Here is a 15,964-nt window from a genome sequence, read left to right on the forward strand (position 1 = left end):
GAGTCAAAGCTTTGAAATGGTGTATAACATTACTATGCTACATAGCAATATGGTGCATACAATTGATTTAGAATGTTGGGGGGAGGTGGGGGAGGGGGGTAACCGTTATGTGGTACAAAACAATCCCTGTCAGTTCCATGCAGTTTTCAACAGCTATCAAGAAAAGAGGTCATGTCATGGATTTTTGTGAATGTTTCTTCTTCTACATATGCATAAGTTTAGTCATCTAGTTCAAATGATATTCAGCTTTATTGTCAATGCACAAATTAAATACCAGTAGTCTAAAACAAAATGCCGTTTTACCCAGTGGTGCAAATAACTGACATGTCCAAAAGGTCCTTCATGAAATGCGTTGCGAGACTGTTCATACACATTTTAACGGGCAAAGTTGAAGAGCTACTGTCCGTTATTGTTTGTGCAAATAATATGCTGATTCATGTTCCCTTGCATTTTGCAACTATGAGGTCCATGGTTAAGCTAAATCTTTTGACACAATCTTTTGATTTTCACCGAGCCTAGTCCATGGTAGGCGCCCGATAGAAATATTGTTTAATTTTGCGATTGAGATATCCACGCACTGGCGCCCCCCCCCCCTGCGACGTGTTCGCCCCCCGGTTTTAGAGCTATTCTAAATGCAAAAATGCATAGAGGGAGTTATGACAAAACCATGACTGTTAACAAACTATATGCTATATAAGGTAGGCCCTATGCTAGGCCTATTACACAACACAAATTGTCACTAGGCTATGCTGGCGACCCAAATAAAATCTCCTTTGGAACCAATGGCTTACACCTTACAGTATCAAGCTGCCACCTCTTGGCAAAAAGTTAATAGTTTTGCATATCAGTAGTAATACATTTCACATAGCTGTGTGAATCACGGAAAGGGCGAATGAAGTGGACACTTCTAAATGGAACCCAACCCACTGTACAGTAGCTCAAGGTCTGTGGCTAAAGCAGCCATAATGAAAGCGATATCATTGTTTGGATACTTCACACACACGTGTTTTTTAATCGCATAGACTACAACTACCAAGCTGGAATCAAAGCACATCGACTCCCCTCTCACACCCTAAACACGCACTTCGAACAAACAAAAAGCGCCTCAGTCTCACGGAATAGCCATAGGCAAAACTGTATCTGACCGGTGTAACGTTGGTACTAAATCATCCATCGCAAAGAATGATTTTTGTAGCACGTGCAACAAATATGTGTAGGTACAGCCCTGCCCTGAATACATCTCAACGTGCACTCTAAAACATCTGGTTTAAATGGAGATGTAGATCATCACGGTGCGTTAATAAATCTACATTGCGGCGAGTTGACACAAATTATTCACTTTGACGAATTTATGTAGTTTCAGTTACTTTACTTTGAGCCATGCTCTTCCTTACTTGAATCACCTTTGAAAATAGAGGATTGAAGTAGCCTATATGGGTTTTTGGGAATGAATGTTGACTCAGATGCTTTTTGAGACCTTGAGCAGAAATGTCCCAGACCGGTGTTTAGGATGCATCATAGACAGGTTATCTTTCAGGTAGCCTATATATTTTCCATTAAAAAACCATCACGTAGCGAACGTGTTGTGGCTAACTCACTTAGCTCCTGTTAGTAGCCTAGGTTATGGTCATAAGCAACCGAGGTGAAGTAAGTTTGATATTTGATATTCGGATATTCGACAGATTTTCAAAAAAAAATTTATGCGGCCGGTTTCACCCCGTGTTTGCAGACAATGTACAAGCAGATGACCTGTCTACTTGCTCCCAGCCGACCTTAGGGGCCGTCTAAAATGTACCTTCTGAATTACCTTCATAGTCTTTTTTGTCAATAGCTTTGACATCATGTGACCTAGTGACTCCAAACCAATGCAGAATATTTATCCTATATGGGACTCATCAGACAGACCTCAGACAGACAGGTGTGCCCGATGAGTCCCATATAGGATAACTATTCTGCATTGGTTTTGAGTCACTAGGTCGCATGGCTTGGGAGGTATTGAAAAAAAGGAGACCGTTTCTTTTGGTAAATAATGTATTTTCTTTAAAATATTCATATAAAATACAGTGTGCATACAGTGACTATAAAAAGAGGTGTGCCCGATGAGTCCCATATAGGATAACTATTCTGCATTGGTTTGGAGTCACTAGGTCACATGACTTGGGAGGTATTGAAAAAAGGAGACTGTTTCTTATATGAAATAATGTATTATCTTTAAAATATTCATATAAAATACAGTGTGCATACAGTGATCATAAAAAGAGGTGTGCCCGATGAGTCCCATATAGGATAACAATTCTGCATTGGTTTGGAGTCACTAGGTCACATGACCTGGGAGGTATTGAAAAAAAGGAGACTGTTTCTTATATGAAATAATGTATTTTCTTTAAAATATTCATATAAAATACAGTGTGCATACAGTGACTATAAAAAGAGGTCTGCCCGATGAGTCCTATATAGGATAATCATTCTGCATTGGTTTGGAGTCACTAGGTCGCATGGCTTGGGAGGTATTGAAAAAAAGGAGACTGTTTCTTATATAAAATAATGTATTTTCTTTAAAATATTAATATAAAATACAGTGTGCATACAGTGATTAAAAAAGAGGTGTGTCTGATGAGTCCCATATAGGATAACAATTCTGCATTGGTTTGGAGTCACAAGGTCACATGATGTCAAAGCTATTGACAAAAAAGACTATGAAGGTAATTCAGAAGGTACTTTTTAGACGGTCCCTATGGTCGGCTGGGAGCAAGTAGACAGGTCATCTGTTTGAACATTGTCTGCAAACACGGGGTGAATTTTTTTTTTGAATATCTGTCGAATATCCGAATATCAAATATCAAACTAACTTCACCTCGGTTCATAAAGCAAATGAGATGACAGTCGAAAGATACAATTAGTGCTGTTATCGATTTGCTTGGTAGCCTATAAACGCATTTATGGTTTTCTACAAATACATCAATAATCAAATTGGCCTCCATCACTCAATCATGCTAACGGTAACATTATTTTACCTACGTTCTGCTATTGATAGCATTAACGTAGCCTACCTGCAGTAAAAAACAAGCATGTCCGATAAACATTCTCAGATTTATTTCGGCTTCAAGAGGAAATGGGAATTACATGTCATGCAGAAATCATCCTACCCTTAGACGTTCTCTGCGGTAAACTACTGTAGCCTAGAGTCTTGTCCTTGTAGGAAGCGTAGTGTCTTTCCAACCCACTTTAGATTACAGTTTTTTTCAGTCGCTAACAAGCGTTTGTCTAACCAGTTGTCACATTTTCTAAACTCTTAACACAATTAGCACAGCATCGGTCTTTTGTGGCCATACCATTCACACATTTCATGTCGTTTTCAAACAATATGCAGTCAGTGAACACATTTCCACAATGCTTACATTTTCTTAACAGACAAGCTATACCTCCCAACAAAACTATGTATTGTTTTTGTAGTATTTACGAATGTTAACACACAACATCCCACAATGGCAAACACAATATTCCAAACCTTATATACAGTATAAAAACCTCTGCTTCTGCTACCAAGCGGTTTTATCCCAGGTGCATCGCCTTGGATACAGTAATATCAGATGCGATGTTGATGAAAACATGTGGCTAACTGAAGATCGCAGAGATTAGATACAGTAATTTTGTGCTTTTTTTTAGTTCCCCCCCCCCTCTTTTTATATGGGCTTTTTGCTGTTGTTTTTTGTTCAGAATGCTCTTGTGTTTTTCATGGATATTTTGTTCACTGTAAGCAATACTGTAAAACTTTTTCTGTTCTATCATAATGTAAACAGTATTTCTACTGTACCTCCTGTAGTAAACAGTAAAGGGAAACTGATTTGGTTGGAATGCTTTTGAATGTGAACATTACATGTGGACCTACAGTTCCCAACCAAGAAATTTAGTGTAAAAACGGTGGATAGCATGTTTTGCATGCAAATACCTGTAAAAACTGAAACATAAAAGTCTATGCAGTTTTTGTAATGTCAACAATAGCCAGTATTTTGAAACCTGGTGTACCTTGATTGACTACATGTACCTTGTGAAGTGAAAACAAGTGTTATTCTTTGACAGAATAATTTCATTTTGAGTCAGATTTCCAGTGTTTTGGTAAAGTTAGTGTGTGCAGAGAAAGATGTTAGTATATATTTAACAAAATGTGTTTTTGAGAAAAAATTATCCATTTGGCCAATTGTGTTTTGTAGGTGTGAGTCTGTGTTAAGAGTTTAGAAAAAGTATTTGAAGTAGGCTATGGGTAGGCGCTTGTTAGCGATTGAAAAAAAACTGTAACTTCCAACAAAATTACGTCTCACTGCAACGATGCGCCATCTAGTGGACAAACGACTACTTATCGCCAATACTGGAAATGCAGCCATGATGATGATGATGAATATTTATTTTGGCTTTCTTTTAATCCTACTGAATTTGTAATTATGTATCGGCCGTTCTAATACTGATAGTATGTGGGTGCCTGTGTGTGTGTGTGCATGTGTATATGTGTGCACCACCATCTACAGGCCAATGAGTGTACAGTCACTAAATGTACACATAACTTAATTTTTTAAACCCCCCCATGGATGAAATTCTACGAAACTTGGCATACCCCCAGAGAATGTCAGGTTAATCATACACATAAAATTTGGTGCAGTTCTGAACGTCTTTACTGAAGAGAGGGGCGATTAAAGCAGAATGATATTGCATTTTCATTTTTTACCGGGGGGGGGTGCAAATCACAAATGAGTGATTATGGGCTAGGTTGATGTGGGCCCTTGAGACCAACATACCATAAAAAATTTCTTCATCCTCGGTGCCACGGTTCAGGTAGTTATTAAGGAAAAACTGCATTTTTTGGGTTTCGGGGGGCCCAGCGCGGAGGGGGAGTGGCCCCCGGGGACCAAACGAAATTTTTCCGTAAAAGTCTAGTGGGGCTACATACCCACCAAATTTCATGTGCCCCGGTGTTTCGGTGCCCCGGGGATCGTTGACCAAAATTTCAGGAAGTAGATGACGGGGAAAAAAAAAAAACAAAAACAAAAAAAAAAACTTATAAACTTATAAAATACCCTATATGACCGCTTCGCTAGCGGCGGTCATAATAATCAAAAAAATAAACCGGTAATGAAGTAAGCTTGTGCCCATCAAAAATCGTTTATCGCCTGTAACTCCGTGATAACAGGACGTAACAGGAAGGCATTTGGCTGAGCAAGGTTAATATGCTCTATATTTTGTCCAAATTATGTCTGTCTATCATCGTTGCACTCGGAGAAAACCGGAATGTTTAATTTGTCCTGCGTTTCTTCTACGCCTGCAAACGGGATTCACTCGCAGTTAACCAAAAATGTCTTTATTAGGGCAGGGCAGGCATATTTCTGGCTATTAAATTATTTCTAAACCAGTCTACTAAAGTCTGTAGTGAAGTCTGTGTAGGGTTTTCCAGGCTCCATTTCTTTTTATGAGACACCCTGCTCACTTGAGACATCTACCGGTTGTTTGGGTTGTTGCAGCATCGTTGCAGCGTCACTGGAAAAATACAAATTAAAGTCGCGTGATATCGCGTGATCCCGCGCGCGGACCACGAGGGAAGCTGGCCAAATCGAAGCAATGCCCACTGTATCTCATTATCTCATTTTACGCAATAGCAATTTAACAATAAAATTTTAACTATTCTAAGAAAAAAATATTCATTTCAAAGTCTGGGAAAAGTGGCACCATGCTTCATAATCCTATCTATTGACTACCAGTGAATTCATTTTTATCGGGTCTCCAAGTCGTTTTTCAAATACATTAGAAGGCCAGCCAGGTCCAGCAGACATTGCTGGACAGAGCGAGGAGACAGTGGGGCTAGACCTTGATGGTATCAGCGGATCAGACAGATGGAGAGTTTATCCCCAAACAGTCAGGCCCATTTCAAAGAGCCCGACTCCTCAGTGATCTTCTCTGTCTGATCCGATCTGATGAGACAGGCTGGCCGGCCTTCACGGTCTCTATCCAGAACAGAATCAGGTATGCCTGCAGTCTCGCGTAAGATTTGACAAGGACTAGTCTGTGCTTTGCACACATTTTGTACGGATAATTCCCATGCTCCTGTTGAGCAGAATCATCTGATAATTATGGCTAGGGTAAGAAACAGCTGATAAGTGGATGCCACACTTTTGAAAATTATTTGTTGGGAGATTGTTTTCCAGTGTTTCTGTGACGACTATGAGAGTGAACACTTTGAAACAAAGTTTTTTTTTCTTCTGCTGGCTACTGACAACTGCTTTCCCATACAGCCCCTCAGTTGATTAAATTAAAAAATCGCTCCTTTATTGCCATGTCTTTAACTACATGAGTGAAATAACAAAATTTCTCAAGCTTTTCATAACTGAATGTATTTATTTGTTTTAAATGTATATCTATATCTATCTATCTATATATATCTATATATCTATATCTATCTATCTTTCTCTCTCTCTCTATATATATATATATATATATATAACATTTATCTATGTCTATATCTATATATGCATTTATTTTTATTCATAAGATATATGACCTCTCAGAGCTGGAAGCATGACCTTGATGCTTCACTTGTTCTAACAGTTAAAGATCTTAACATTCCAAACACAAAGGTCTACCCCCTCAACCACTCATCCTCATAACATAATTGACTTCCCCCACAGTCCTTCATATAGCTCTGGGAAGGAATGGAATCGCCAGACTAATGGAATAATGCCACAAAGACAAACAGTAGCTCTTACATAATGGAACTCTTGGTTATCTTGTTAAGTGCGGCCCTTAGAGGTCTCAGTGTATGTTATGGTGAGCTTTAAATTGCACTGTGGGAACCCAGGCTATTATACACTAGTGTGATGAATGGACCATGTTTTCTACACTCTGGTGGCTGAACTTCTGGTATGAAATATAGTACAGAAAAAAACAAATTGTGCATGCAGAGCAATATTGCATTGATTACGGACTCCCATTGATACACACCACAGTGGTAATAAAAAACCCAGAGAATATTATTATCTTTATAAACGACAATAAGTTTCTGCTCCACTTTCCACTGTTTGCCCCTGCTGCTCATTTAGCCTTTTATTACCTCTGCCTAATAGGGGGGCAAAGGGAATGTTAATCGGGTACATCCATCGACCAATCTGTTGTTCTTTGTGTCCATACTAAAAAAGTACTGTTCCGACTTACTTCAAATTCTAATACAAGGAAGAGGGGTTCACAATATCTCAGTCTTTCTATACGATGATCTGGACATAGGATTTTACTCACCAACTTTCTTTACTGACCACTTACAAGGGCGAGGGTTTGCAATTGTCTGACTGTTCTTGTTATCTTTGATTGTTGAATTTTGTAAAATTTCACTCATATTGCTGTCATGAATGCGTGAGTGATTTCCGAAATTATCTTATATCTTTACGCTTGTCTGTCTGTCTGGCTCTCAACAAATCCACACCATTCAAATGATCGCTTTTTTAACCAGTAAAGTTTATTTATATATAACAACGGTACAAAGTGAATCCTTGGCTTGCAAAATAGGTGTGCTTCATATTTACAATAGGTACACAATAATATATTATCATAACAAACGCAAATAAAAACAAAACAAAAACAAGACCAACCTTTTTTTTTTAAATATTTGACCTTTCTTACAATTTTCACAACACCTTTATAAAACAACAAGAACAGACAGCCATAATAATAATTATCATAATTATTATTTTATTTACAATAATACACAACTCCAGTGTCAACAAAGAAGGGTTGGTATATTATGTACTGTGTTTTGGAGTGGAAGGATATTCCATTTCTTCTGCAGTGATATTCAGGCCCATCTCTCTGGCTTTTGACTGTGGAATGGCAAAAAATATATCATGTGGCCTGTGCAAGCATTTGACTGTCCAATGACTGAAAGAGTCCCCTTTGCCATGGTGTGAGAGCCACGAAAGACCTGAACAACACTACGGTAGGGGCTCCAGAGTGGCCAAACTTGGAAGTTGAAGTTGAGGCTCAAAAGTGACCAAATGCGGAAGATCATCACTACGTGAACACATGAGTGTAGGTGAATTCCGCGTCTCAAAAAAAGAAAAAAAGATGAAAGGATGCCTAACAAAAACAACAATAAATAAAATAATAACAAAACCATATCCTACTCTGTGAAATCTCATCTTACAATCTTACAAATCCCTCCTACACTATGACAAGTGTGAGTAGTGTAAGTAGCCTGACAAGGTGTCCTTTCAGTTAGCATCACTGCATGATAAGAGGGGGCCGATGACAATAACGGATAGACTTCAATTATGGCAGAGGGGGAAAAAGCAACACTTTATTTGTTATAGTCCTTGATACAGTGTAGCATATGGGTGTGATGTAAGATGTAGTGTTGTGGGCGATCGGTGTTTAATTGAGCTGCTGGTGAATGAGGTGACTTGTCCATGACCATCAGCTGGGCCCTAGAGAGGCCCCCCCAGCAGCTGCCTGCATTTTTCCATGTCAATCACGTCAATCCCTGCTGAAGTTCGAGGCCCTCTTTCGGTTTTGATGTGGATATATATCTATTTTTTTTCTAAATCTTCTGATCACGCTGTGCACACGACTAGGTGAGATCAAAGCGCTGCTTCAAAGCTGCTGCAGGAAACCAGAGCTAAAGGGGATTCTCTCTCTCTCTCTCTTTTTCTCTCTCTATCTCTGTATTTCTCGCTCTCTCTTTCTCAATCTCTCTGTCTTGCTCTAGATCTTCATTCCTCTTCACCTGAGACAACAGAGATGAGACACCTGGATGGTGGATGATGCACTCTTTGCCTGTCATTTCGTCCTCAAACACTGCTTTTAAACTCAGCTATGGAAGTCAGGAAGAGGAGGTCATATTGTGTGTGTCTGTGTGTGTGTGTGTGTGTGTGTGTGTGTGTGTGTGTGGACGGTCTGAGGATCATGTTTGGTGCGAGGTGTTCTAAGGCAACGGGAGGGAAGGAAAAATTAAAAAAAATAAAAGAAAGCATCTTTTGGTATGATATTTACCCCCAATACTAAAAATAAAATTCAACGTACACCATTAACACTATCAAGTTTCAAGTATTTGATGTAAACAACAAGCTAGCATTGCACTTGCCACAGCACAACACTGAGATGAACGCCGGCAGTTACCATGCACAAGACTGAACCCCCAATACCATTGGAAAAAAGAACCAGCTTAGAACCTGGCTTGGCTCCCACTTAGAACAATTCCATAAGCAATTTCTAGCGCACCTTGACTTTAACCTCTAATGACCTTGTATGTGTAGATGAAACCAACAGCGGAAGATAACTCATCTTTAGTGGGCCAGATGTGGGCCAGATGCATTATAAATGAGAGAAATGGCTTTGTTTGTTCTTGCTTGTTGTTTGGATAGTACACTCTCCATGTAGGGGGGGAGGAAAAGAAATGAATAAAAACCACCCACCCCCAAACTGTTCACATCCAAGAGTGTATGTTTGTGTGTGTGTGTGTGTGTGTAATTTTTTACATGGTGATAGTCCAGCCCCACTTCCTTCGTTATCGTACCTAGCTGCCTTCGAGCGCTTCGAGACAGATGCTCAAAATCCAGAGAGATGGCAGTGGCGGGGTGGAGGTCGTCTGATCTCTCCTAGTTCCTGTCGAGTGAGTGCCGCTTTTCCAGAGAGGAGAGGGGAACTGGCTCTGGCTCAGACCCGGCTGGCGTCCGGGCCAGGTCAGGCCCACAGTCAGCTTCTTGTCTGGGCTTTCAGTCGCCCCTCAGTCTGAGGTCTTGAGTCCCTTTATAAAGCATTAACCGACTTTTTTTTTGACACGTCAGTGAATAATTTAAAGTGATTCTTTTGGCACTTAATCAAGATCGACCCTAAGAAGGGGTGTCACTGTAGCATGAAGATATATATCTATCTATATATATCGATATATAGCAGTGGTGACTGAATTGCGCATTAGATCTGCAGCTAACCTCTTAGCCTCTTGGAGCTAATGCAACCTTCTTGGCACTTAAAAAACAGAGTAGAAATGGATGAGGTTTTCTTTTTTTCTTTCTCTCTCTCTCTCTCTTGAGTGGTTCTGGATGACGCATGCAAAAATACACACACAAGTTGACAGAAACTGAAAACATAACACTGTCTGGTCAGCTTTATAGTGGATCGATCCCACTTCTACCGCCCGCGATGCAAGTTCATTCCATCTACAGGAAGCATTCTCCAATATATAGTGGAGTAGAAACGCAATCTATAGTGTGGCAGCCCAGTGTCCAGAGGGAACTGCCCATACGATTGCACACAGCACACTTCAATCACAAAGCGTATTTTGGCAATATAATAATGAATGACATTTATCAAGCTAAAAAGGTCCTCGGTAACCAGAATGTTTACAGCGTTTTTTTCTCTTGGCCAAGGGTCTTCCCTCAGAGTTCAGCTCTGCTCTGCGGCCTCTCTCTGCTCTAGGAAAACAAAAGATGACTAAAATAGAGCAACATTTTGTACATTCACATACAATTTCACACGTCGTTTTAAAAAAGAAGAAGAACGGGACATTTACACACAGAGACACTGGCTGAGGAGAGTCTTTTGAAGTCGTCGATCAGCCGCTCCTTTCCTCCGTGATAAACTGTGACACGATGCGGAGGATCGGCCAGGAAGAATCAGGGGTCGGCCGACCTGATTGATCACGTGACCTTTCACTCTTTCCGGCACATAGTTTTCCTTGAACTCCATGAGTGGACAGTAAACTCACGTCTAGTCTCTCTGCGTCTTTCGGAAGAAGGCTGGCGACTGGCCTCCGAGAGTGAGGATGAGAGAGAGATGGACAGACCGATGAGACAGGCTCTCCGTCCTGTCGTTGTCGCCCCGTCACCCAACGAGACAGGACACGAAAGCGAGAAGAGCCGTTTGCATCACGATGTCGGTAGATGCCAAAAGCCACGGAGTAATGGAAGAGGTTTTTAAAGTGTTCGTGTATAAAAATAAAAATTCTCAAAGGACATGGCTACAGCCAAATGTTCCACTCTGGCTCTTAAGAGTCCGTAGTAAGAGAGAGAGAAAAAAAAGAGAGAGCGAGAGAGAGAGAGAGAGAGAGAGAGAGATGCTGCCCCATCATGTTGTCCTGCTTGAGTTCCTGTCACTGCGTGTTGCTCTTGTGCCAGACACACACAAGAGACTGCCGAAGAAAATGGGGAAAAAAAGTTGAGGTGTCTCAGGACAGCTCTGCTCTCATTATCTGTTCACAACAGGATGGAACATGCACCTCCAGCCAGTGTCTTGTGAGGGCAGACATTTTGGTAAGGTCCACTGAACCTGTCCTACTGGTTTGGTGGAGCTGAGAATCCCCAGTCTCAGGTCAGCGTTAAGTACCATGTGCTGTGCTGAGACTCCTTGGGTGGTCGTGGTGGGAGGATGGCACAGGTGCAGATGCCAGTCCCCCTTGCTTTTCTCTCTTTCTCTCACTCTTGATGTTGTTCATTCTCTCTTTCTCCCCCCCCCCCCCTCTCTCTCTCTCTCTCTCGCACGCCCGCTCTCCATTGCTCTGTGGTGCTCTCAGCTCTCGTGAGACATGGCGGTGATGAGTTGTTGTACTTTCATGGCCAGACGCTGCTTCTTAGCCTGCTCGTCCTGCTCCAGGGCCGCTATGATCTACAGGAAGAGAGAAGAGACACAAAGCACGTCAACAACTGACTGCCACTAGCACAGATAGACCTTCACTCAACACTGTGGTGACAATTTGGAGTTGGATGGATTTTCAAAAAAACTAAAGACTATGACGAGGCTCCATCCCCATCACAAGCAGCACGGTGGCCTCCTCCTAAAGACTATGACGAGGCTCCATCCCCATCACAAGCAGCACGGTGGCCTCCTCCTAAAGACTATGACGAGGCTCCATCCCCATCACAAGCAGCACGGTGGCCTCCTCCTAAAGACTATGACGAGGCTCCATCCCCATCACAAGCAGCACGGTGGCCTCCTCCTAAAGACTATGACAAGGCTCCATCCCCATCACAAGCAGCACGGTGGCCTCCTCCTAAAGACTATGACAAGGCTCCATCCCCATCACAAGCAGCACGGTGGCCTCCTCCTAAAGACTATGACAAGGCTCCATCCCCATCACAAGCAGCACGGTGGCCTCCTCCTAAAGACTATGACGAGGCTCCATCCCCATCACAAGCAGCACGGTGGCCTCCTCCTAAAGACTATGACGAGGCTCCATCCCCATCACAAGCAGCACGGTGGCCTCCTCCTAAAGACTATGACAAGGCTCTATCCAAATCACAAGGCTGCTCATAACACAAGCTTTGATGGAAGCGCAAGCCAGACGCTGTTTCATGAATAGAACATTAAAAGGGGAGATTTAATCGCCTGCGCCTCAGACAGAGAGAGTGAGGGAGGGAAGAGAGGGGAGAGGGAGAGAGGGAGGGAGGGGGAGAGAGAAAGATGGGAGAGAGATAGGAGAGTAAGAACGACAGACAGAGAGGAGAAACAAAGGTAGAGAACAAAAACAAAGGACTAGTGATGAAGGGAGAGATGGAGACAGGGGAAGAGAGAAAAGACAGAGAGAGACAGGGAATGTAGAGAGAGAGAGATAGAAAGAGAGGAAGAGGAAGAGAGAGGCACCACGAGTCACCTCCGCTGGAATATTTCCTCTCCTCCTCCTGGCCTCGTTATATCCCGCGTGTCTATCGCTTGCCCGCCACCCTGTCCCGCCCAGACATAAACGCAGCGCTTGTCACGTCGTGTTCAAAGAGGCGGCGGCCGACGCATGGGGGCCCTGCCTGTCCCACCACCCCCCACCACCCCCCAGCAACAAACCCTGCACACCAGCCAGACACGGAAACAAGCAGGCAGGCAGGCAGGCAGGCAGGCAGCGTTGGCTCGCCGAGGCCCCCTGCTGGCTGGGGCCTTTCAGGCATATAAATATCAAAGGGGAGCAGTAATGAGGAGCTTGATGAGGTAGGGCACCTCAGAGGGCTCAGCTCCGCACTGGGCTGGTCATTAGGGGCATCACTGGGACATCAGTGTCAGGTCAGAAGGGCAGGGGGGAGCAGGGTGCTAAAGCCTTGACCCCTGTGAAGGTCAGGGTCCCTGGGCCAGGTGTTTAAGGCAGTGGTCTGTTGCTGGCTGTACAGCTGGCTACACTGACTGGTGAATGTCCAGCGGATGGGGCTAGAGTGACCGGAGAGAGAGGTAACGCTAATGCCGTCCTTCGCCCGGGAGTCTGTGTGCTCACGTGCTCTGGATTCTTTATTGTGGGTGGATGGCCATGACGCTAGACTCCCTCTCCCTAACTCATCCTTTCTTTCTCTTCTATGCAAGTCTTTCTTCCCTCTGCTTGTGTTTCCTTCTCCTTTCTTCAGCCTCTTGTGTCTTTTGTGTCCTCTTTTTCGTGCTCTCTCTCTCTCACTCCTCTCTCTCTCACTCCTCTCTCTCTTCTCACTCCTCTCTCTCTCACTCCTCTCTCTCTCTCTCACTCCTCTCTCTCTCACTCCTCTCTCTCTTCTCACTCTCTCTCCTCTCTCCCTCCATTGTCTTTTTTCTGGGTCTTCATCCCCTCTCTCCTCCTCATCCTCTCATCATCCTTTGTCCCTCTCTCACCATCACTTCTCTCATGTCTCTCTGTCTTCCCCGTCTCTCTCTCTTTCTCTCTTCCCCTCCACTCCTCCTCTCCCCCTCTCTCCCTCATCTGGTTAAGTGCTCTTAGAGGCGGGCGGTGGTGCCTGGCTCTGTCTGGCCCCAATCACATTGGGTTATTAATCTGCAATGCATGCAGGTGTGTGTCTGGTCCTCCCGCCACTTAGCTCCAATCCTTTTAGCAGCCATGCTAGCCCTGTTAGCGCCTGCCCAGACACACACACACACACACACACACACACACACAGACACACACACACACACACACACACACACACACACGAACACAAAGAGAGAGGGAGAGAGAGAGAAGAGAAAGAGCGAGAGATAGGGAGAGAAGAGAGAGAAGAGAGAGAGAGAAGAGAGAGAGGGAGAGATGAAGAGAGAGGGAGAGAGAGAGAGAGAACTGAAGCCAAAACAGATGGATGTGGATGGAATATGTATGAGAGGGAGATCGATACAGAGTGGATATGTGAGAGAAAGAGAGACAGAGCCAGTTAGCAGTTCGCTTATTGTTGATATTTTTAATCCTTTGATGTTTTTTTACTGTTAAATCATTATACATTTTTTTTCTTGAACATTACACCTTGGTTTGGCATTACTGCAAATAAACAGACATGCCAATAAAGCTTGAATCTGAATTGAATGAGATAGAGAGAGAAAGAGAGAGAGAGAGAGAGAGAGAGAGAGAGAGAGAGAGAGAGAGAGAGAGAGAGAGAGAGAGAGAGAGAGAGAGAGAGATGCGAGAACACACTGCACACACACACACACACACACATACACACACACACACACACACACACTAGACTGAATGAGAGCTGTGTAACAGGTAAGTGGGAGAGACTGAGCCAGACAGAGAGGTAGACAATACACATAACCAGGCTCCTCTCTCTGCTCTCTCAATCCCTCACATCTCCTCCCCGCTCCTCTCCTCTTCACACGTTCTCTCTTCTCCTCTCCTCTCTCCTCTTCTCTTCTCCTCTCTTCTCCTTTCTCCTCTCCTCCTCTTATCCCTTCTCCTCTCCTCACCCCTCCCCTTTACTCCCCTGCAGTGCAATGTGCGGGTCAGACTAATAGGTCCCCAGAGAGAGCCTGTCACTGTGGGAGAGAGACATATTCATCCTCTACACCGCAACCCAACCCCCACCCTCTATGCACACACACACACACACACACACACACACACACACACACACACACTATACTTCTCTCGCTCAAACTCTTTCTCTTTTTTACAGATTCTCTCACTCGCTCTGCCTCTCTCTGCTGATCTTTCTAAATTCAATTTCATACAATTCATTTTCTTTCAATTCAAAGAGCTTTATGGCCATGCCATAGCACACTCATGCACTTCAAAAGGACACCATTGTTTTAACGTGTCATATCAGGACAGTCACTATCTCCTAAAAACTCCAAAGATCAGAAGATATTGACTAAATAAGCCTGGGGATGAAGCCGGCAAAGACACACACACACACACACACACACACACACACACACACACACACACACACACACACACACACACACACACACCTTTCTGTTCTGATACATATTGATGCATCACATTCATGCCCATTCATTGGCAGTGTGTGATTGTACTGGCTTAAGGCGCAGTGGTTATAATTTCACAGTACAGGGATTTCCACCTGATTGATACCACAGGGACCACAAAGCACAAAACTGTGGCTGCTGGAGGCAATATTGGTGGATAAATTAGCTATCGGTTGCTACACTGGGACATATTAAACCTATTACGATAGGCTTTACGTCACACATTAGGTTATGTAACTTATTGTTTCACTGCTTTTGAAGATAAGATTTTATTGAGTGTTCTCTCCCTCTTTCTCTTCGACACACACAGACACACACACACACACAGCCGAGCATACACACACACACACACACACACACACAGACACACACAACATATTGTTTTCACACAATCTCATATGCACGGTATAAAGGAGTGTGATGAAATAGAGTACTAAGTGTCTTCATTTAAAAAAAAAAAAGTAATTTAAAAGCCAGCTCCAGCTGCTGAAGTTCACTAATGACCCTACACACTGTGTATTGACACACGGCACAGACTGATTAATGGCATGCCCGTTTTGTCACGACAGTTTTCCAAGCACCATACTGTGCTTCTGTATGTGTGAATGTGTGTAATGTTGAATGTGTGTGTGTGTGTATGTGTGTGTGTGTGTGTGTGTGTGTGCGTGCCGTTGTGAGGCAGTGTGCATGTGAGTGTGTGTGAGGCAGTGTGTGTGTGTGTGTGTGTGTGTGTGTGCGCGTGTGTGCCGTTATGAGGCAGTGTGAGTGTGTGTGAGGCAGTGTGTGTGTG

The 15,964-nt window shown here is 43.2% G+C and overlaps 1 protein-coding gene across 1 annotated transcript in view; it reads right to left on the minus strand.

Moving 5' to 3' along the window:
* Window positions 1-7,470: 7,470 nt before the first annotated feature.
* plxna2 (plexin A2) overlaps window positions 7,471-15,964 on the minus strand; it is a 225,566-nt gene continuing 217,072 nt past the window's right edge. Inside the window, exon 31 of the mRNA XM_076277363.1 lies at window positions 7,471-11,631. Coding sequence (XP_076133478.1) covers window positions 11,536-11,631 — 96 coding nt within the window. The 3' untranslated portion in view covers window positions 7,471-11,535. The remainder of the gene's footprint in view (window positions 11,632-15,964) is intronic.

Source organism: Alosa pseudoharengus, unplaced genomic scaffold, assembly GCF_046254945.1.
Source record: "Alosa pseudoharengus isolate Yale_2024_CS ecotype anadromous, Long Island Sound unplaced genomic scaffold, YU_APseudo_1.1 YU_APseudo_1.1_scf_9, whole genome shotgun sequence".
NCBI classification, from domain to species: Eukaryota; Metazoa; Chordata; class Actinopteri; order Clupeiformes; family Clupeidae; genus Alosa; species Alosa pseudoharengus.